Below are 24,062 nucleotides of genomic sequence, written 5' to 3' on the forward strand. Positions count from 1 at the left end.
CAGATAAAGGCCCTGTCCCACATGTTAAAACAAGCAGCTTGTCTGTTTTCTTATGGTGTCCTCGTGTTGTTGTTTGTATAGTGAAATTGCAGAAAAAAGAAGAAATTATTCGATTTGCTTGGACGATTACCTTATCTCATTTGACATTCACTGCGGTATAGTTTAGCCGTTCTCATAGATTTGCGTGTAAATATCGTGTAATACGTACGCCAAAGTTAAATTTTGATGAGAATGGGTTCGCTACAGAAAGACACAGCTGCAACACTTACATATCCGTTTAGTTTCTTCGGTTATGAAATATGTAAATACCTTAATGAATAGTGGGAAGGAATGGAAAAATAATCATGTTTACATTTGACATGTTATAATGTTTACGTTTACAAATGTATTTTTAAGACACACAAGAGTGCTTCAAATCTGTCAACCTGTAACATTTGCCAAAAAAGAATGCGTCACAATGCGGTAAATGCACCAATCGTTTTGCAGAATGTCAACTTTGACAGTGGACATTTCTTCTCTGTCGTTGGGGTCCTTTCGTGTGAAGTCGTTTCCTCTCCGCTTTCTTAAGAGGACTCACTTTGCTCTAATATGCTGGCCTATGGGACAACCTCTGCTCAGACAAGGGCCAGACTATTGTTTACAAGATGTCTCAAGTTCAACTGTGAAGTCCGAAGCTTACCAAAAGTCTGTCCGAAGAAATGCGGTTGGGGGGGGGGTTTAGTGCTGGAGGCTACAATAAATATGGGGGAGTTGGGTTGGACGTGAACTTGAGGGAAATTAGTCTAACGTTAGTCAACCAGTTTGCCTGACACCAAAACAAATAGGCCACAACCCTTAAATACATAAAAACAATCGTTTTACTTTGTTTACAAAGCCTATATAGATGTTGAGCTTAAGTAAATAATCGGATCAAGCTGTTAATCGTTTGTATGATACCATATATATCGTTTATATTAATAAATCAACTGCACGTAAATCAAGTCCTTCTCATCTTGGGTCTTTGACAGTTAGCCTATGTTAGCAAAATACTTTGTTGTTGTGGTCAAATTTGCCCGACTTCATTAACCATCACTTAGATCAACTTAGCCTCACAAATTGTTAGTTTTGAACAAATGTGGCATTTGTTTGTAAGTATTAGGACTGGCCGAGCTGTAGGGCTGATTGTGCTTTAGGCATTTTAAAACGAGAGGAAATAATTGCTATTAAATCATGTGTAAACTCAAGGCAAACGTACCGTTTGTTTGAATGCTTTTGTCAGGTTCAATGTTAACTGGAAGTGGAAGGAAGAACTTGGACATTTTATGACCCCCTGTGCTGTCTGGGGAAGGTAGACATTGAATTTACATTTTACCACTCTGTTTAGAACTTTGTTTTATGTCTTTTGGCAATTATTATTTATACAAACGTATGCTATTTGTTTTATTGTGAACTTAATAATTCTACATTCTAAATAGAATTCTTAAAATTTGTGTTTGTGTTCAGAATAAATTAATATTTTTTTAAAGAACAAAAAATATATATTTATATATATAGATATCCAATCTTTAGATTATGCCTTCCGTACATAAATATGTTGCCATCTGCTGTATAGTTCGAGACAAGTTTGAAGCGGAATTATTTCTCAATAACCATTTCGAAAATGTGGGGTATAATACGTTAATTATATTTGGATGAGGTACATGGATTAAAAACCCAGCATTTTGATTTATATCGTGACGAGGTATCATGACTAAGTAAGCTGTCCATTCCAAAGTTTACCAATATAAGGCTATACATAAAGTAAAGCGACCTTTTTATGTTTTAGGGGATGCATCAAATTAAAAAGGTATAATCACAAGTGGAGTGGTGCAGTCGAAAGTGACAAAGTGAAGCCGTTGAGTAACAGCGGACCTTTTACACCCTTACTAATCTAGACCGACATTAAGTGCAGGTTGCAAAGACAGCAGACTGTGGATCTGTAGACTATCCAATAATTAAATGGCTTGAACCTGGAAATAAACGTAAGTTATACCTGCTGGAGACCAAACGACATGACGAAAAGTTAAGTAAGAGATGACTTTGTATTCATGAGTTTATGGTTCTAAATTAAGAGATAAACGGTTCTCAGAATATAATTCAGAGGACCTCTGCAGCCCCAAGACAAATAACAGGCGTTTTGTTTTGTTTAAAAAACTAAGATAATTATTGAAACCTTTCAGATAGAATATAAGTGCTAAGTGCAGTGTTGGTATGCTTAAATACGCATTGTTTCGGGAAGAACAAAATCTATTTCTTATCTTCACACGTCTCCTTCAAGGTCAAGGTTGTGGGCTGATTTAGTGGATCTGCTGCAAGTGGAGTACCCCTCCTCCACCACCAACATCAAAACATTCCCGGTCGTGCTCTGTCCCACCGTGAGGAGGAAATCCCAGATCGTTAAATTTAAGGATCAGCGCTCTTTCTTTACGAAGGTATTTAAGGTTAGGATTATCGCTCCAATCTGTTATCAAAAAATATTAAAAAAATGTAGCAAGAAAAATGTTTACACAACATTCTAAGTAAAGCCTTTAACTTGCCGAAATGACAACAAATGAAGCACAAATCTTTCCTTAAAAAGCCGATAAATTATTTTATGTAAAGTTGTCAATAAAATAATTTTACAAACACAAATTTATGCAGATACCATAAAAGGAAGACAAATGTCCCTTTATTCAGTAATTATAAAATGGAAAAGGAACTCTTAAAATTTAAGGGGAGACACTCCTGCACATTTTTCTTGATTTTCTTTACATTATGCACTATTAGGAAATGTTACAGATTACTGAAACAATGACTAAAAAGGCAGAAGCCTACTACGCGACGCAAAATAAGAATCCATGTAACTCTGACGTTTATATATAGCTTAAGCTAAAACACAATGGAATTAACACTTTTATTAAGTTTTTGATATATGTTATATTATTTTACAAGCGATATAAACATAGAATATAAGTTCTGACAAGTATTGAGTAATAGGCGATACGACTGTTGCAACAACAATGACATAAAACATGTAAATGCAAACTTGAAGCTAAAGCACGACAAAAGACTTCAACGAACACAATTATATATAGGCAGGCACGTGCGGTATTTACAAGTTATGAAGTCCTTTAACTTTTTTTGATATTTTTTTGAAGTCCATCAATTGTAAATACGCATAAAAACGATTCCAGTCCAACTTAAGTCCTAGCGACGATCATTTTGGAAACAACGAGTCAGCTCTCGCGCCTTCATTATGGCGCGCTGGTCTTAACTTTGGCAATAAATTTCTTTTCCTTTACCCGTCTGTTCTGAAACCAAATAGTGATCTGCCGCTCGGATAGGTTGGTTGCCGCTGAAATCTTTCTCCTCTTGTCCTTTGTGATGAATTTGTTGGCTGCATATTCTTTCTCTAATTCCTTTAGTTGCACTTTTGTGTAGGGTATCCGCTTCTTTCGACCTCGACGGAATGAGCCCCCATCATGTTGGTGGGCAACAACATCTGGAATGAATAACATACAGCGTTATTATTAATAGGCTAATTAATTGTCCCCCTTAATTGCATTCTCTGACTTTCATATCACGTCAATTCTTTGAGTTAATGAATCATTACAGGAAACTATTCTTACTGAGGAAAATGCGCAAATTTTAATTCTGCTACTGCAATTTCAACCCTACCTGCTAGTGCGGATTTCCAAAGATGGCCTGCCTGGGTCTGTTCCTTGGAACAATACATCTGACTACCCCATCCGTTAGCGAGAGCCCAAGGCTGGTAGCTGTCCATAGGCAGGAGACTATCGTGTCGGGGCTCTCCAGTTCCGAGCGTCTGCACAACTGACACGTCCAAATAACTGGCCATGGACTGATAGGGACTGGGGTAGCTGTGGTAAAAGGCAAACTCCTTGGCCCTGCTAGGATATTCTTCAGATGTGACTGGGGTATCCATGTATTTCTCTGCAGAGTAGCTGAGTGCACTCGGCTGCGTGCAGGACTTCAGTGAACCCCGCCCCATTCTGCAAGGATAATAGCTGTTGCCGAAGTAGCCATACGGTATCGGACCGGTTGAGGAAGCCTGGGGAACCGTTGGGCAAGGTGTGCATTGTTTTCCTGTCTCTGCAGAACTCGAAGTCGGTACGTCCACAGAGGGATAGCTCGAGCCATGGACGAGACTAGACGGGTGGCCACTCAAAGCCGAGTGTGCCATCAGATTCCTGCACTGATTGGCCGCAAAATTGCCGCTTCCCACCAGACTCTCCATGTTCTTTAGCTCATCCAAGTTGTTTTCATACACAAACATAACCGTGTCCGCCCAGCGAGGATTCAGGACCAAGGAGGTTGTCATAGCACGCTCACCATTCAGACGGAGAATTATGTTACAAAGACTCCAGTCCAAAGCAGGACACTCGGTTACATTGGCACAGCTGCATTGACGCAACAGACTACAGTCTGGACTGCAGTGACTTCATTGGATAAGAGGTGCACCACGTGATGCATAACATAAACTTTGACTTTGGAATGTCAAAGATTTTTTTAAGCCTCTTTAATGTACGCTCCAAATCCTGCCTTAATTTTGCATTGCCTTTATGCATAAAAATTGTATAAACCTTTGATATACACACAAATCACAGAACAAGTTTTTTAGGGGAGAAATGTATTGATATTTAGCTACGATTTGAAGTTCTTGAAGAAATACCTTGTATTTTATCAAACAAATGTCATTTTAATAAATTGTCGTTGTTTCAATTACTTTCATTGTTTACCTCATTTGTAAGTCGCTTTGGATAAACGCGTCTGCTAATTGACTAAATGTAAATATAATCAATACTTAAATATTTTAGAAAATCATGCCAGTATTTTAGTTCATGAGCAAGCATATTTAACATAGTGATAGGTCATTTTTAGATGTGATGACCTTCTGGAAATTAAATCGGAATAGCAGCTTAAAACAACTCTGGAACCGGCGAGACATACATTTTTTATTATTGGATGTTTTACCTGAACACTAAATGCTTCACAACTCGCTCATAACATTATGTTATTGCTTTGACAAGTAAAAAATAAATTATTGTATACAACTATTTGGAGTGAAAGTGATTGTTGCATTCACAGTGTCCGTATTACACGAATGTTAACAATTGCATTTGGATTAATATTAACAGAGTTTCACTCAACAAATAAACAAATACACGTTGCTTAAAGTATTACATCTAATGGCACTATAATGTAAATCGCAGTATTAAAACCTACATTACCCTATTTTTATATATTTCTGCGTATAAATATATTTAACTTTTTAACTTAACTGTTGCAACAATGGAGAAAATAAACGTTCTTGCAGCAAAATAATATCAGAATAATATCACAGGAGTACAAATATCCAAAATGCTGAAAATCAAATATTATACAGGTCATAGTTTTATTTAGGATTTAAATGCACACTGGCAGCAAACGCTAGAATGCTTCATTACAGACATTTAAATGGCCTATAATCACCATTGCCAAATGTACAAACGATTTATCATTACCATAAAAATTGAAATCATAACTTGTTTCACATGAGTTTGAAAAACGCCTCATGCCTTGCAGCAATAATTCGCAGATAGAGGAAAAAGTTCATTCAAATGTTTTCCCCAAACAATAGTCAAAAGTCTCGTTTATTACGGCAGCCTTGACTTTAATGCGAACAACATGGATTGAAATGGTTAACAAAATATATTTTGCATTGGATTTTGTGTGTAGTGTTTTACACGCTTTGAGGGACTGATGGTTTTGTATAAAACATTTTTTTGCTGTGAAATATTTATTTATCACTAAGGATTTTGATTATTTGTCAATTTGATTGATTATTATTTGTGATGTAGAGAACAAAAAAGAGCAATTACCGAAGGCCTTCAGAATCCAAACTTTAGTGTTTGCACGCAAATGTTAACACTATTAAGACGGCAAAGTAAAAAAAATTAAGTAATTTAAATGAATAAATTTGAAAACAAAAAACGTTGGTAGACTATTTGTAACATGTGAATGCATGTTTTATAAACGTTGTTTTGAGGTAATATATAATGTTTCAATCATATAAAAAATGGTTAGATTACGTTTAATCTTGATGTGATATTTAGTATACAATGTGCGATTTTGTAAAATGGCACAAATGTGTATATGGAAAATAAGCTTCCCCTTTTAATGTGCCTTCCCACACACATCCCCAGACGGTTGAATTTACAAACAGGTCAGGCAAGGCCCTCAAGGTCAAGGCCAAGTTTAAAGGGACGAGTAGAGCCCACCCTGAAGGGTCTATTTAGGCGGCAGCGATAGACGCAGTCCCTCCTTAGACAAAGTTCAAGGTCTCTGGATCGAACTTGTCATCAAAGGCAACACATTTGAAGAATGACGCGGCCGGAGGGATGATAAGCTGCCGAGATTTATGACAAATGACTAAACCGGTCTTGAATAGCCTGCTTCCTTTAAACGGCTAAAATGAATCAGAAAATGTAAACAGATCCGCCTCAAACTATAGGGATGAACTATAAACAAAGCAGTGCCTGATTTTCGTGATTTTTAAACACAAGGTGAGATATCGCGTCATTGAGCAGCCGCGTGGTATTCTTGATTCAAGACAACAGCAGCCTCATAACATGCTGTGCTCACTCGAGACTGCTACTGTGCGCAAGAAATCATTTAATGATCTAATTGTACAGTGTCCAGATCATAAATGTTTTGGAATTTATAATAAATGGAATTAATAACTTCAAGGTGGTAATTAACAACTAATAAATAGGTACCTCACTTTGTTTTTGTTTAGTTGGAATTGGTCATTATTTTTTGGAAAGATGGTCGGCGTTGTACTTGGACTATTCAGCGAGATCGTTGCGTCCATACAATGTTATTGCATATTTTTTAGTTTCTGCATAACCCTTTCTGTGCCCATGCAGTGACAGTTGTTTCATCAAAAGTGTTTCAAAGAATAACAAATAATGTGATGTATATTGTAAATACATGTACCTTTAACAGGACTTTAAAAACGCATCATTTATTTGGCAAGCTGCAACAAAACTGCTAATTTGTGCACTAAGCAAGGTCGGCCCTATGACGTATATTTGAATACCTCAATTTTTTCCACAATTAAATAAATAGTCTCAATGACAGATTGCCAAAGATAATGCAAATGGAGCGCTTTAAGTTCTCAATGCAGGCCTACACTGCTTCTATGCAACACAGTAATCACGTATGGTCATTGACGTAAATTGTAATCCTGGACCTTTAATGACAGAGTCATTTGCGCGTCACTGATGTACTTTCATTACTTTGTTATAAGAATACGTCCATTTGCCCGTCTAGAATAGGTTATCATGTTTGTGAAACGTATAGAACCTGCACTTCAAGGACATCAGCAACATGAAACTGAGGTCTGCTATAACATTGAAACCAGTACTGCGATACATAAGTCACAAAAATGAGGAGGTGGTTTTAGAAGAAGATCGGATGCTCCGGTTGTCAGCAAGTCATTTTATTTTATAAATATCCCCTAATTCTTAATAAGCAAATATTGGTTATTCACTGTAAATAATGTTTGTGGTATTAATTGAGGAAACTTTTATTTCTAAGACACGGGGTTTGTAGTTTAAAAGGTGATGGTGACTTAATGCAATAAATGACAGGATACATAGCATGTTTAAAGTCAAGACCATGTTTAATCAAAATTAAATAAGAAACAAATCCACAAATATGTTCAAACAGCATGCTTATGAAAATAATCGAAGGCAACTTTTGTGAACAATCTAGCCTAAAATTAAAACACGGTCTTTATAGTGACCCAGATTTGTAATGTTTAGAAATGAACGCGAATTTATTTTAAATTATATATAAGAGAATTAGCAAGCGTATATATAAACGATTCTGTTGTAACAAGAAAAACCTTTAAAAAGATTTGCATTCAAAAAAATATGTGCAAGAAAATTAACAAAAAGTAATTAAACAGACCTACTGCAGATTTTAATAGACTTTAAATCACTGCAGATTAAGTGGGAATGAGACTAAACATATGGAAATAATTATAGTTATCACATAGGATACAAACAATTTTGGATCGAATCATATTGCACTTATGCGGTAAACTTACTTCTTGCAAGTTGGACATGAACAATCTTTAGCGCGATAGCGTATACGATAATTCACCGAAACTCGTGTTGTTTTGGGTATTGCGACAAAGTAAACATCTCCTAAAACATAAGACGAACAAAAAAGCAGGCAAAAAAGACAAATTAACTTTCAGGATGATGTTTAACTAACTTTAAACATTTAGCCAAATTGCACACACAGAATTCATTTGGTGAGTATTTGTATTACTTTTACGCATTTAATGATTGGCTCGGCTGATGCGCGTTTGCAGTAATGGTCCTGACATATATGTACAATGATAATGATTGTCTGAAGAGAGCACTAAAGATGAAATAAAGATGGAAGGTGCGCTTTATGGATAATCAAGCGGCATGGTCTTGACTGTGATGAAAAGACTGCCCGTTTTAGACAGCATGAGCAGGTAGGCGTATAATAAAGGTGGTCTAGAAGGAGCTTACCATAACCGGCTTTCATACGACATTCATATTTCAATTATTTATTCTTACATTTTTCGATGTTGTATTTGTCTTCAAACTTTACGTGGCCGTCCACAAAAAGACCAGTGGCCATTTATTTACGTAATTTACGAGTTCCTTTATTTATCTTATACATTTTAAATGAGTGCGGTTATTATTAATATTCCGAACCATATAAAACAATAAAACGCCAAACTCGAGAATACCACTGTGCTTTCAGACCTCCGAACCCCAGGAGATTTTATGTTCATTTGATATACGTTACTAATACATGGAACAGTAATCTTTTAAACCCATAACATAAATACAACCACAAAAAATGTAGCTAAAGTCTCATATAGTGGGCCTATAGATGTGAGAAATGTTGCTACAGGGGAAATGTGCTCATAATCAACAGATAAATAAATCAAGTCAGCATGTCCCATGTCATTTTAACATAAGTAATTTCTATTAAAATATTTGAATTAACAAGTACTTAATGCTTATGTCATACTTCACTAAACAAGTAAGATTTGTATTCATTGTCTGGATTACATCAAAAAAATTGTGTTGTGCAAAAAAAGGAATGCCATCCACTTTAAAACAACAGGAGGGTGAGTGAATGATGACAAATACTATTTCGTTTTTTGGTGAACTTTGAAATAGGCTCCACCAAAGATATCTAAGAAAAAATAAAGTTTGCCAATCCACCTTGTGTGCATCTGATGTAGGAATACAGAAAATGGAACTAAATAAGGACTTTGAAAATGACCATTTCAATACTAAATTATGCCATTTAAAAACAAACAGCAAAACGATTTGGAATCACTTGAATATTGTATTTCTTTGGGAATTGTCTTTGTGCCATTCGTTATCCCAAATAATAGAATGAAATACTCATTAAAGGCTCTCTACCCTCACATGTACAGTGGAAATTTTCGCAACCATTTCTACTTTCAACTTGAATATTGGAGTAATTTGGTAAAGAGGCATCTTCATATTTAGAAATAGATTTTTTTATTATAAATATTACTACTTAAAAAACTGAACCATGATCAGGATTTTTATTTTTGATACTAAACTGGTACGTTCTACTGTCTGAGATCTACACTTCTGTAGTTTAATTTCGTCTTCGGATAAACACACCTGAACAAGCAAATAAAGGCATCAAGTGGAAAATTACAGTCAGGGTTGTAGAAGCAGATTGGATCTTATATCTGCACAAATAACCAGGACAAAGTAAACAACTTAATTCTACACCAGATGTACTCCCACAATGACTTGCACGGCAGCACCAACCCTGTAAAGAACACTTCCTCATTCAATTGCCATGCTATAGCTACACCAGAAACAACCAACCTTGCTTCTGATGAACTGTCTTTTAGTACCAACAAAGATCACACACCTTCTTTAGATTCTAAAGTTATCCCAAACATCTGCAAATAGCAGGTTGAGGTGCATCACGGCTAGCACTTGACACTTCACACTGTTGTACTAGAATGAGATGCAGTTATTGGACATCGCCTGTGTGCCTTTCTCTTTATGTATTTTTAATGTATAAATAAAACAATACAATATTTGATGGACTTTACAATTAAATGCACTCTTTATAATTGTAGTCAAAAGCTTTGTTGACAAAAGCACCGATACAACACGGAAAAAATGGATGTACTGCATTATAAAAAGCTCACTACAAAGACACACAAAGGATAAAACAAAAATTGCTACCTGAAAAATAACAGTCCCTGTTAAAATAGAGATTAGCTTGAACTAGTCATTTGGAAAAATGTTAGCAACTGACATTTCTGGGACATCATTTTTGAAGAATTTAGGAAAGTAAATAGGGCAACTATGACTTAATTATGTGCCAGAAATGTCAGATGCACAACATATTTCTTCGTGTTCAACAGATCAAAGACATGTATTGAGATTTGGAACAACTTTGGGGGAGTAATTCATGAGAGAACATTTTTGGGTGAAGTATCCCTTTAACTGAGTATTGATTTCTTTTAAGAAAATCTTTCTCTAGGGTGATAAATTGGTCAATGTTATATGAAAACCTAAACGATCCGTTTTAGTATGAAACAATGTAAAAAGGACCTATTGTGTAATTTCTGTATGATTTTAGCTGATTTAACAATGAGTTTACATGCACTAAGCACTGTTATTTACCACAGTCATAATGTACTTAAACAGCATTAAGAAGTATTCATAGGAATATTAGAATATGTGGGAGTATTAGTAATATGATCTGAAACCACATTTATCCAAAGATTATTGTATGCGAATGAATTATACAGTTGATTTGACGATTTAATGTTACAATCAGTATACCTGATCAACGATTATTCACATAAATGCACTTAACAAGCATGTTTAAGAGCACTTTTGAACATTATGCAGCAATGTAAAATCCAGTAATGTCTGTGAGACCTAGAAGCCTGAGGCCTAAAGTTTAATAAAGTTCAGAGGATGAGGCACAGATAACATAGGTACTTTCCACTGACCATTGTACCTAGGTTATAACATTGTTTACGATTATTTAAAAAAATTCGGTAGTAACGAGCAAACCACGATTAAAATGGGATCTATTGGTGGTGAAAGTAAAGCAATTAATATAAAATAAGAGATAACAGGGACTTACCTGATTGGTCTAACAAGAAACCCTCCTTTCAGAAGTTTCACTATGGAAAACACTGTATTTTCAGACGCTTTGGGAAGAACTCACTTTGTTTGGCTTCTACAAATAAAGTTAACTCTTTGACACCTGGACCTTCTTTGTCTGAGAAATTTTTGGAACTACAAGATCAACATTCCACATCAGGCCAAATAAAACGAAATTTACATTTTCAGTGCAGACAAACCTGCTCAGGTTTCCCAAAGTTTTCAAGTGATGCAGACGGGCTTGTCTGTTCATGAAGGTGAAACGTCTGTCACCCCTACGTGATATCTGCTCACAGTGTCCAGGTAAGACTACAGCCTTGCCGGAGCCTTTCCCCAACTGTCAAGTGATCAAAGAACTAATGTATAACAATACAACAATCAGACAGTTTGATATCAGGTTAATCTGTACCACCAAGTACGGAAGGATTTGAAACCATGTCTGGGAGAAGAGATCAGTTAATAAATTACTGGGGATGGTCTATCCATGGCTACTTGCATTGGTAATCGAGACATGCAAACACCTATGAAGCACGTTTCATAATTTTTAGAACAAATATTTTTGTCAATTCCAATAAAAAATTATTTTTACTTTAATAAACTTAGCTAATTTTAAGAATTTACATTTTCCTCTTCTGTCCTTGCCTTGTTTACATTGTCTAATGTTGGCTGTAATGTGGCTAAAATTGTGTGTAAACAGGTTAATGATCTTTGATCCCATTTGTTTGTCACCTACTGACAGAAGATGAACAGAGGCAGATTAAACCTCATTAAAACTTAAATAAATAACAAATCGGGCTAGATTTTGAATTGTATGTATTTGTCTTCATAAGGCACATTAGAGAGTCAAACGTTAGATCAAAAATCGTTATGCTGCTTTTAAATTAATGCAGTGTGTTGTCTTTACCTGGCACAGGTATCACTTATTAAAACTGTATAAACCACAATAGATAAATCCAGTCTGATCAGTGGAGAGTCTAATTATTTTTATTATAAATGTAAATTTGTCAAATGGTTGCTGCAGGTAGCAACCACACACGCTTGTATTGCGTTGCTGGAACGCTTTCATCTTTATTATAAACCGCAGACCTCTACAATTTGAGGACATTAGGATTCTAATGATTGACTTCCAAAAATACAAACATCAAACGCCACGGAACAATCAGGTTCGGCCTATCTCCACGGGGATGCCACTGTGACAGTACGCAAAGGGAGGTCGAACTTAATTCTCCATAACAAAAGTACAAAGGCCAGTCGGAGACCAAAGACAATTTAACACCTCCGTCCGCGCGCCCAGGCGGCGCCTCGGCGGATAGAGCGCGTCTCTCTCATTAGGACAAGATGGGACGACCTGAAAGATGCAGAGGTGAGGGAGGGGGTGGACGGTGACTACAAAAACAACTCATCTTACCACGCATATCCCAACTTGGCTCGGTAGAAAAGCAGTGTGGAGAGAGATCGTTCGTTTGGGCCTCGCTTTAGGCCGTTTTGTGCAAAATGAAAAGCTTGTGAAAATACGCTTGGGAATATTTGGATAACTAGTGGATTATAGAGGAAGTGAAGCTCGACGGTAAAATGTGTAAGTATGCCCATATTTTTTACATTTACGTTTTGTGAAGAGGACTGTCGACATGCTTTGCATAAACTAGAAAATATTTACCTGCATATTAAACATGTTACTTAAGTAAATATGACGTGCTATACGCACTCACAGGTTTAATATAGCCTTCAGATAATAAGAGCAGCCATATAAACCTATAGAGCAGCAACTGAAGAGTCGTGTCAACTTTAAATGTATGTAGGCATATGAAAGTGTACCATGGTTTTAGTGAAGTAAAATGAACTGTGATTTTTGTGTGTACTGATTGCCATTGTTTTACTATGATAAAGACATCATGATTAAACAATTTACTCGTTATCTTTCGTTATTTCCAGCTAAAATGTACGAATATCCAACATAATCTGGTTGAATTTGAATTAATCTTAACGACGGTCTCGTGTTTATTATTCAGTAGGAGAAGGCAGGGAGTCAACAGTGTCTACTGTCGTTCAGGCTGACAGTGACCAAGGAGATGAAGATTGCCCTCGTATTTCACTCCTCAACGGAATAGACCAAAGTCGGCGACACCGGACCGCGTTCACACGGGAGCAGCTTACCCGCCTTGAGCAAGAATACTGCAAAGAAAGTTACGTGTCTCGACCGAGGCGATGTGAAATGGCTGCGGCGCTAAACCTCCCGGAGACAACGATAAAGGTAGTTCGACATCACCTGTACAATGACATGGGCCTTCTCAAACCTTCGTCCAAGAAAAGCTTCTCCAGTCATAAGGACAATATTTAAAGCATTTCAACCTTTTATCCTAAACGAATTTTAAAATGAATTTCAAGCTTCTCGTAAAAGTGCGTATAAAATAATTGATGACTTTATTCAAGCTTACTCCACAAAAGGTGGTTTTCAACTTTCTCTTACAACATTACCAGGCATCATGTTGTGTCCTACACTATCTATTACAGGTCTGGTTCCAGAACAGAAGAATGAAGGACAAGAGGCAACGTCACAGTCTACACTGGCCTAATCCACTGGACCCAAACCTGTGTGCCTTCATGGTGAGCCAGGCAGCATCCGGACTGCCCTACCCGCTGCTACCCCACATACCTCTTCATCTGTACTCTCACATGAGCATGGGTTACTCAAGCCCTTATGTTGCCACAACAAGGCCAGTAGACACTCTGCACCTCCTTCCTTCAACCTACCCCTGGCTGGGTGGACTTCCACAGCCAACTTTGTACTCCCCTGCTCAGACAAAACACCATCCTGTGGCATGCCCATGTCCCCACTGCCTCCACTGGAGACCGGAACAACTGCGTAAAGCCAGAGGGGGAGCCAGCCTGGGGTTACGACAGGCACGCAACTCAAAACCTTTAGCAATGCTTCAGGACAACAGCAAAGAGGTGTCTTTGCCTCAATAAAGCTGATGTCACGTTGTATTTATTTATCTGTACAGTTCAGAATCTAGATAGTCACTGGAGACGTGTAGGTCATGTTCTGTTGTTTATTTTTTCTTACAATCTTGATGACCATTTTGCCTGCTTGAAGTCCTTCACTGATCTTTTATAAAAAAAAATATGTACAGTTGCAATTTTTTGCATCTGAACACTGTCATAGAGTTTCCTGTGTAAATATTTGCTTTAAAAAATATATATGACAAATTTGAGAATTAAAAATATTTATGGAAAAAGTATTTCTTATTCTGCATTTTTCTATTATTATTTGCAAGATAAATGAACATCAAATAATGTCTTTGAATGTTACACAGACTGACATGTCTCAAGTCATTTAGACAAACACATTTCTTATTGGTTTAACATCAATCTAGTGACCAAACGGCACATTAATCTAAAAGACCACTTATCAAATAACAGACACGAAGCTCCTTTCATTATAGTCTATTCCAGACACAACCACTGTTGCCAGACAAAACATCAACAGGTGGACAGAAATGGCTGAGCCACCTGAACATCACAGGCTTTACCATACTGTCTATGAAAAAGATAGAGACGAGACGTTGCTCTTAATAAACAGCTTCTTTGTTTTACTTGTTTGACGGCATATAAGGCAGAAGATACAGGAAGACATCAGCTTTTCCAGTGTTGAATGCATTTAGTTTTTAATGGCTGTTAAGACGGTGAACCCGAGTTATAGCTCAGGTGCCTCAGACATAGCTCTGGTTATGTGAAGTGAAGCACCTGTTGAGTGTGCAGGTGTGGTGGCTTATCTCACCCCCTCCTGCTGCAGGTGATTTCTAGTTGAAAAGCAGCTAAACCCCACTTCTAAGCAAAAATAAACCTGTTCTCTGCCGTGTTGTGATAACCTTTACAGATCTGCTTAATTTCATATCACCTTTTTCATTTGACATATTTTACTCTTACTCTCCAAAAATCTTATGTAAAATTCTAAATAATTTAAATTGATGTGACCCTGTCTGTGAAAACTAGGCGAAAGTCTCAAAATCAAATTATGAAATAACAAACATCAACGTTTGATTTCACTGTGATTTCAATCTCAATGGTATTACTCAGTCCATATTATAAAGATATCAAAATTATATATTCACTTCTTTACAATAGCTATGTAGAAGAATCACAGACTGGATCACATTTTTGGATAATTTGTAAGAAATGGCACTTTATCACTTTCAATCCAATGCTCATAAAAATGTATCTAATTAGACTATTTTGGTAAACTGCAAGTTTGATAGGAATAAATGTAATGCTATCAAATCTTTTAATGTATTTAGGTATAAACAACTCTATGGATGCGCAGACCATTTGGGACCAGCAGTCATACACTTGTCTGAGTTTGACAATAACTCAATGGGTGATGTCTGCAGTAAAGCTAGGCAATAGGTGGGAAATGACAGTAAAAAAACTGAATTGTGAGTGATGGGGTAAATTGGAACAGACTGTAAATAGATTCTCCTCTACGGTGACTGTGGGAACACTGATTGAGCACACAGTAGCAGATCGTCTTTTGTCTGGAGAGCACTACCGTGTGATGTTTACAACTTCCTGCTCTTTACACTGCCTCGGCCCTCAGGGAGTCAGAGGTGGACAGGCTGACATGATGGCAAGTTCTCCATAAATCTGTCTCCTTCAGTCAAACTGCAGAAATAACATCAATATACCATTATAGTTTAATTTCAATGATGCAAAACATTTGTGATGCAACTGATGAAATGTGGGTAAGAGATGAATGTTTATCTCACTTTGTGGTGCTCAAAAGAAAATGTTAAAAATCACATTGCATTTAAATAATCGTAAAGTTCACCCCTGAAAACAGTATATACAAGTTAAACAAAAACTCTAATGCTTCCAGCGTCAAACACAACAAAAAAAGGCTCAAAAGATTGTGGAGACAACCAGCTCACAGTCAAAATAAAGCATTGCGGTTTCAAACAAGACTAACAAGATGTAATTCAGGCATAATTATACTATATAACTATCACTTTAATTTGCATTGGTTCATATACTGTATGCAAGTCAAACTCATAAGCTCATCTCAGGCAATGTCAGGTCTGAAGTATGCGTGTTTCTAGAGGACCCGTGCAACAAGAGAAGACTGCATAGAATGTTGTGTTTCCTAATTTACATCACACACTAGGAGTTCATGAACCACAACTCCACAAACGTCTTCACTAGAGAGAAATATGACATAGAAAAGCCACACAAGAAGTGGACAGAAGCTTTGTGAGTCAGAGTACAACTTCAGAAACTATAGTGCTAACGAATGTAACAACCAAAATATTTATCTATAAAGATTCAACATCTGTACAGTTATGAATCACAATTAAGAAGGGGAAGTCGTATCGGTTTAGATTTAAATGCTTGCTCTAGCCCATGAAAAATAATTCTAGAAAGAAGACTATCCGGTAATGGATCAATAAACAACCTATGTCAAAATTGTGTGCAAATTCTGTGTAAGCTATTAAAAAATTATAACACATGCACACAGAGACACAAACACAACCTTTGCAGAGTCTGATGCACAAATACATACAAAACCGTACTTTCTAAAGGTACAATTGCCATCACTGGGGTGGTCCCCTAAAGGGCTCCTTTTTTTACCACTACAGGTTCAAAACCTTTAACATGGTATGATCTTTTGGGAACATAATTGTACCTCTAATTGTGTGCATTTAAAGGTAAACTTAAATGTTTTATTTTCTTTTAACATTCGACTGAGGATTAAATACAATAAGGTTATTATGGTACAATTAAGTACCCAAAAAGGCACAATATATTTTGTACATGTAGAGGTACAAAAAGGAGCCCTAAAAGGGGAAGTTCACCCAAAAATCTACTTTGTGCGATTTTTTTACTCACCCACGTGACGTTTAACATGTTTCGAGAACTTCCGTTATCTTCGGAGAACAAATGAAGATGTTTAGGTGATATCCGAGAGATTTCCAGGCCTCCGCATAGACATCATGGTGTCAGTTTTTGCCAAGGTCCTGAAAAGTACTAAAGACATTGTTAAATTGGTCCATCCGTGCATAGTGGCTAAGTTGAATTGACCAAAATACCGACTTTAATCAATCTCAGTATGCCATGTGTTCATGAGAGCACTTCATCTTCTTGGACGAGAGCACTTTGACGCATGTGAGTCAGAGCACCGGCATCCAAAAGGGAGGGGCAGGCCCCATTCAGCGTTTGGCGCACAAACCTAATGCGCATGCAAAGTACTCTCGTCCAAGAAGAAGACAAAGAAGAAGTGCTCTCATGAACGCAAGCCATACACTGACAAGACAGAGGAGCGTATATAGATGAATGTATTTTTATTTGTTTCTCGCACATAAAACATTCTCGTCGCTTAAAAAAAATTCATCCGAGCCACTATGCCCGGATGGACCAATTTAACAATGTCTTCTGGACCTTGGCAAAAACTGACACCATGATGTCTATGAGAAAGCCTGTAAATCTCTCGAATGTAACCTAATTATCTTCATCTTCAAGATGCCAGAAGTTCTCTTAACATGTTAAACTGCTGATGGTTAAGGTCCAAATTTCTGTTTCATGGCAGCTTCAAAAGGCACACGACACCAGCCGATTGAATAAGGGTGTTGCCTAGAGAAGCGATTAGTCATTTTTCAAGAAGACTAAAAAATCATATACTTTTTAACAAACACACGGCTTGCACTGCTTCAGTGATTCACGTCTACGACTTCCGTATTGCGCAATCAGGTTAAAAAGGTTAAAGCTTGACATAGACTTCGAAAGATTTAAACATCCCTGATATGCACACGAACTGACCATTTAAACAGTAATCTTGCACAAAGACATATAACGTGTCATTCAACATCCACGAACTTTTGAACGATCTTCTTTCTCCACACTCGTAAACACTGTTAAACACATTTACCTTTGTAGATGTGATTATGACCTTTGTAGATGTGATTATGTTTTCGTGAATGCACATCATGGAGGCATTCCAAGGCAGTGCAAGTTATATACTGTAATTATGTTAAAAAGTATATAATGTTTTTGTTTCTTGGAAAATTATGAATCCTTATTCCTTGGCTGGTGTCGTATAGAGCCACAACAGTAAAGAATGTCTGAAGTTAGTATGCAACCTACACATTTAGTATATAGAAGAGAAACTAAGCAATGTAACATCTTTCAATTTACGGAGTTATAACAATATTTCTTGTACGGAGTTATTGTAGAGCCATGGTGTGTGGTGTGTACTAAATGTAGGGAAACGAACTCTCCTTGGAACTCTTGGATTTTATAGCTTTCCTCCATAGTTTTAATTTCGCTGTTTACATTTGGCAGAGAGACAGACATGCCCAGAATAAATACAAACATTCCACAGAGACAAACGTATTTATTCATTACTTAAATACACACAAACCTTTATACATCTTGCCAATACAGATTGGCGTGCACATTTATAGACATTTACATTTAGTCATTTAGCAGATGCTTTTATCCAAAGCGACTTACAGATGAGGAAACATTAGAAGCAATTATAACAACATAGGCAACAAAATACATAAGTGCATCAAACTAGTCCATTAAAGCCTAGCACAGTATACAAATCTAAGAAAAGTGAGGTTAGTAAGGTGTTTTTTATTTTTATTTTTTTAAAGAAGGAAAGGGAAGAAAATTAGGAAAAATCAATCAGCGACGTGTTGACGGAAGAGATGCGTTTTTAGGCGTTTTTTAAAGATGGCAACAGAGTCTGCTGATCTTGTAGCAGCTGGTAGATCATTCTACCAATGTGGAACAGATCCAGAGAAGGTATGGGAGAGTGACTTTTTTCCTTTTTGGGATGGCACCACTATTCGTTGTTCCTTTGCAGACCGGAGTGATCTGGCAGGAACATAGATCTGCATTAGTGAGTGCAGATACGATGGTGCAGACCCGGTGTTGGTCATGTAGGCCAGAAGCAGAGCTTTGAACTTTATGCGGGCGGCAACAGGGAGCCAGTGTAACCTGATGAAGAGCGGAGTTACATGTGCTTTCTTCAGTTCATTGAAGACCACTCTTGCCGCCGCATTCTGGATCATCTGGAGAGGTTTGATTGTGCAAGCAGGAAGTCCAGCCAGAAGCGCATTGCAATAATCCAGTTTGGACAGGACAAGAGCCTGGACTAGGACTTGCGTAGAGTGCTCCGATAGGAAAGGTCTAATTTTCCTAATGTTGTAGAGGATGAATCTACAGGACCGGGTGGTGCTGGCAACATGACTTGTGAGGTTAAGCCGATCATCGATTACCACTCCCAGGTTTCTGGCTATGCTGGACGGTGTAATCGTTGATGAGCCTAGTTGACTGGCAAGGTTGTGGTGAATCTTTGGGTTGGCTGGGATCACAAGCAGTTCCGTTTTTGCAAGGTTTAGCTGCAGGTGATGATCCTTCATCCAAAGCGAGATGTCACTCAGGCATGCCGCGATGCATCCAGTTGAAATGACAAGTAGAGTTGTGTGTCGTCGGCATAGCAGTGATAGGAGAAGCCATGCTTCTGAACGACCGAGCCGAGGGATGTCATGTAAATGGAGAAGAGTAGCGGTCCAAGCACTGAACCCTGTGGCACCCCCGTGTTGAGCTGTTGGGACGCAGAGACCTCATCTCTCCAGGATACTCTGAATGACCTACCCGAGAGGTAGGACTCAAACCATTGCAACGCCATTCCAGAGACACCCATAGCACTGATAGAAGCCAGGAGGATGTGATGATTGACCATTTATATGACACACATACCTTGTTTGAGTTGTTTATATTAAACTATTTAAGTTCTAGAGGATCTTTTTAAAAGCTTTATGAGAAGGAGCTTGTATATTTTATTCCAAATGTCTCTTTCCTTACATAATATTTCGCCATAATTCTTTGAACATCTCTTACAAAGCTGGTATATGGCATAATTAGTCACATGAGTAAGACATTCCTCAAAAGCACACAAAAAAAACATTCCAGGAAACTTTCGATGGTGCGGCACTGGTGAATGGTGCAAACTTTGTTGTCACTACGACTGTCATCTTTACTCCTAACTCCATAAAGATGAAACAACAAATTGTTACATGATGACATGCATGGGTAAACTGTGACATGCATACTTCTAACGCAAATCACAATGACTTAGATATATTTAAGAAGGAAATGGATTTAAGTTAACACTATATTCAGAACTTAAGGAATCAACAGGTACCAACAATATAAATGCAACAAAGGCAACCATCAGAGTAACTGTAAATAATAATCCATGAGTTGTCAGGAGTTGTTCACTGCAGTGACATGACTAACAATTGTTCACAACTGGCTAATTTAATTGAACTCAATTTAACAAAGAGAAACAAACATGATTTGTTTTTTGAATGAGGGAGATATGTAAGTATGGTTATGAGTAAGTATGGTGTATCTATATTGTTGCAAGGACAGAGCTTTATGGGTGTAGTAAAATCTACAGGCTTGGCCTGTGTCAACTGAAGCTATTTAAATACTGTAAAACTCCGATATAGACACAGAGTGATGAAATCTGACTGTGTCTTATATGACTGTGTTTTTTAACTGACTGCTTTGAGTGAGTAAAAAGTTCAATAGTGGGTGTGATTCATCACCAGCGTTTCTGACTTCAAAGAAAGTTGTGCAGAACCCTTTCAGGTGCTTTAAATAAGTATTCTGCAGAAAACAAATGTAAGAGGTTTGTTTATCAGCTTGTTAAGCCTGAAGTCACGCACCACCATATACGGAAGGTCAGATACTGTTTCTGGGTCCAAACGCACAATGAGATGCTATAGGCAAACAAAAAATGCTTACATACGTTCACGTCACAGCGAGCTATAACACCGGAAAACCATGACCCTTGCCTGTCTTTATATCGAAATCCCACGTGGCCAGTCAGCGATTTATTTTTAATTAAATATGCAATATGATTAAACAGTGCTCATAAAGAGTTGTTTAAGCTGTAGCCTTGCTGGAAATGAATGTATTGTTTGCTTGGATGCTTGGACTTGACAACCGAATAATCATAATTCAGCACTAGCAAACTACATAACTTAATTTAAAAATCATGTTAACAAAGAATAGTGCTGTTCAAGAAAGTAGAATCACCAAAACAACAATATTACAAAAAACAATAAAACTAGTGATGCACGATATTGTTATAATATTAATTGTCGTTTTTAATGTTATCGATATTAAATATCATAAAATCAGATAATAGAATCAGGCCGATATATTAAAGATATTATAATTTCCTCTGGTTAAACCACTTCAGGTTCATGCTTCTCATAGATTAAATCCAGAACAGAACTGTCTGTCTGTTGTGATCATTCACTTACTGCTATTAGCAAGACAATGTTGATGTAGGTACTTTATTAATATATTTATGACTCCGTAAGTCACAAAACAAAACCATGTCTAAATGCGTTTTTTCTTGAGACATGATAGACATGTGGCTATTGAGAACACTTTTCTGGGTTGCACTTGAAGATCATCTATAATATGTTTACTAACCATGAATAATAATGACAATAAAATTGTTTATAAATATATAAATACTATTATACCAGAAAATTATTTTAAAGAAGTTAAAGAATCATAAACTAGTGTAAAGAAGTAACGAAATGTTACTTTGTTTTAAAATAATTTATTTTCCAATGTTTGCCTTTTGTTTAAGGGAAATTTAAATTCATATTTAGTTCGGCTTCCAACTTTAAAAATTCTAAGGTATCGTTAACGGCCAAAATGTACATATCGGCACATCCCTATATAAAACTAAGGGAACGGCTATTTTACTAAAATAAAAATCCTCCTTCAATATATCTAAAAATAATCTGACCTCACTGAAGTTTTAGAGCTGTTGTAAAAGATACATATTTACAACAATAAAAGACGCAGTTTGCATGTTAGCACATCCGAGCTGACTCAAGGCCACTGGCTGACTATACAATACACATAGACTATGTAGCAAATCATTACTCAACTGTACAACATAATTTAGATTACTCATGACAATTTACATTGCTTGACATAACCATAAAATGATTTGGAGTGCTTTTACCACTACGTTAATTATGACCTCTGACCTGTGGCTGAGAGATGCAGGCAAGTACAAGTGATCTGGTTGTCATAGAAACCTGACGTATTTGCATACACAATTCGTCAACTGAGATGCACAGCCTAAACATGTCTGTCCTGTGGTTAAGTACACCCACCCATGTGCCACGTCCATGCTGCATGTAACAGAATAACTTGTAAGATCATTGATTTTCAAATATTAATTTATCAATTGTATAGGCCTGTTACGTCCTGTGGTCATATATGAGAGGGTGAACTTCCGTACCACAGATGTTTTTGTATAAAATATCCTTACTGGACATGGATATCGAAGGATGCACAAAGCTTGCTGAGCTACACTATTAAACATTTAACACTATACACTCTTAGAAGAGAATGAATCTTTAGAGTTAGAAAAAGAACTTTAAAGTTAAAATATGAACCTCTTATTATCAAAAACGGTTCAAATTTGAATTTATAAGTTCTATAAGTAACGCTTTGTATATATGTATATATAAAGATAAAAAGATGAACCTATAAAAAATATGAATACACAAACAATTTGAGAGTAGGACACCACCATTTCAAATATCTAAAATGACACGCGCTTCTGGTTTCAACAGCCAGTGCTAAGTTCAAGCAAACTCAGAATGATTCTTCCCATATACTACTTGGAAACTGCACTCATACGACCCATGAACTCAGGGCAGACCAATCAAGCTGAGCGCATGGAGACGTCACATCCAAAATGCTTGCAGTCATGCAGTGAATTTAGCGCGGAGCTAATGGTCGGAAGCTGTGAGGTCGGAAGTGGGACATTTCAACTCGACTTCGCCTTGAACGAAGTCTTGCGCTCAAATGTCTCTCGTGCGCGCCCATGTTGCAGCTCAAACCCGTAACAAACTCTTGCTGCATGAGCACAGGAACTGAGGGGAAATGCTTGAATATCTGAGGTCAAACTTAAAAAAACTACTAAGACCTTTATGAAAACATGAAAGAAAAACAAATGAAATGTACAACCCAAATTCCAGAAAAGTTGTGACGTTTATAAAATTTGAGTAAAATGAAAACTAAAGGAATTTCAAATCACATGAGTTAATATTTTATTCACAATAAAACATAGATTACATAGCAAATGTTTAATAATAATAACAATAGCAATAATAATACTACTGAAATGGTGACTAGAAAAGGGCTCCAAAAGGAACTCTGCTGGTTCTTTAATGCACTTTTAAGAGAGGGTCCTAATTCATTCAAAAATGAACCTTAAAGGTTCCACCCACATTCGCAATCTCCAGGAACTCTAAAGGCTCATTTTAATTAACCTGTGATGTATATGTGTATATACAGAGTGTACTGTATATATATTAACATTACTTCTGTTGGGTTGCACCAGGTGGAGGGGGGTTTTGGAATCTGTACAACATTAATTTGACGCTTTGGGCATCTGCCTATTTGTAACAGAGTTCTGAGAAATCTTGTAAATTTGGTGCATTTATGTGATGAAATTGAACCACCAACCTGTCAGCTTTATTTTTTTTGGTCCTTCAAAGGAAAACACTTGCTGATCCAGTATCCTTCTAGCTGGTCCAGTTGTTCCTAATAGCGCCTCCTTTAGGTCATATATGTGAATCTGTTGGCAGAATTTTTTTTAAGGTGCTTATTGGATCATTGGGTTAAAGGTTCCTTTAAAGGTAGTGGCATCTAAGTGGTGAAGTTGTAAACGCAACAAACGGCTCACTCCACCCCTCCTTTAAAGCACTATGGAGGCTGACAGCG

General features: G+C 37.0%; 2 protein-coding genes across 2 annotated transcripts; one reads left to right on the plus strand and one right to left on the minus strand.

Annotated features, from left to right (window-relative positions):
- Window positions 1–3,251: 3,251 nt before the first annotated feature.
- Window positions 3,252–4,339, minus strand: hoxb13a (homeobox B13a; the record flags this gene model as incomplete). Its single annotated transcript, XM_079456582.1, has 2 exons — window positions 3,252–3,499; window positions 3,676–4,339. The coding sequence occupies 2 exons, from the start codon at window positions 4,337–4,339 to the stop codon at window positions 3,252–3,254; spliced, it is 912 nt and encodes a 303-aa protein (XP_079312708.1).
- An 8,230-nt stretch (window positions 4,340–12,569) lies between these two features.
- Window positions 12,570–14,198, plus strand: eve1 (even-skipped-like1; the record flags this gene model as incomplete). The annotated part of the gene is made up of 3 exons (XM_079457722.1): window positions 12,570–12,594; window positions 13,241–13,482; window positions 13,743–14,198. The coding sequence occupies 3 exons, from the start codon at window positions 12,570–12,572 to the stop codon at window positions 14,196–14,198; spliced, it is 723 nt and encodes a 240-aa protein (XP_079313848.1).
- Window positions 14,199–24,062: the final 9,864 nt, after the last annotated feature.

This window comes from Barbatula barbatula (genome assembly GCF_947034865.1).
Source record: "Barbatula barbatula genome assembly, chromosome: 5".
Taxonomy (NCBI): Eukaryota; Metazoa; Chordata; class Actinopteri; order Cypriniformes; family Nemacheilidae; genus Barbatula; species Barbatula barbatula.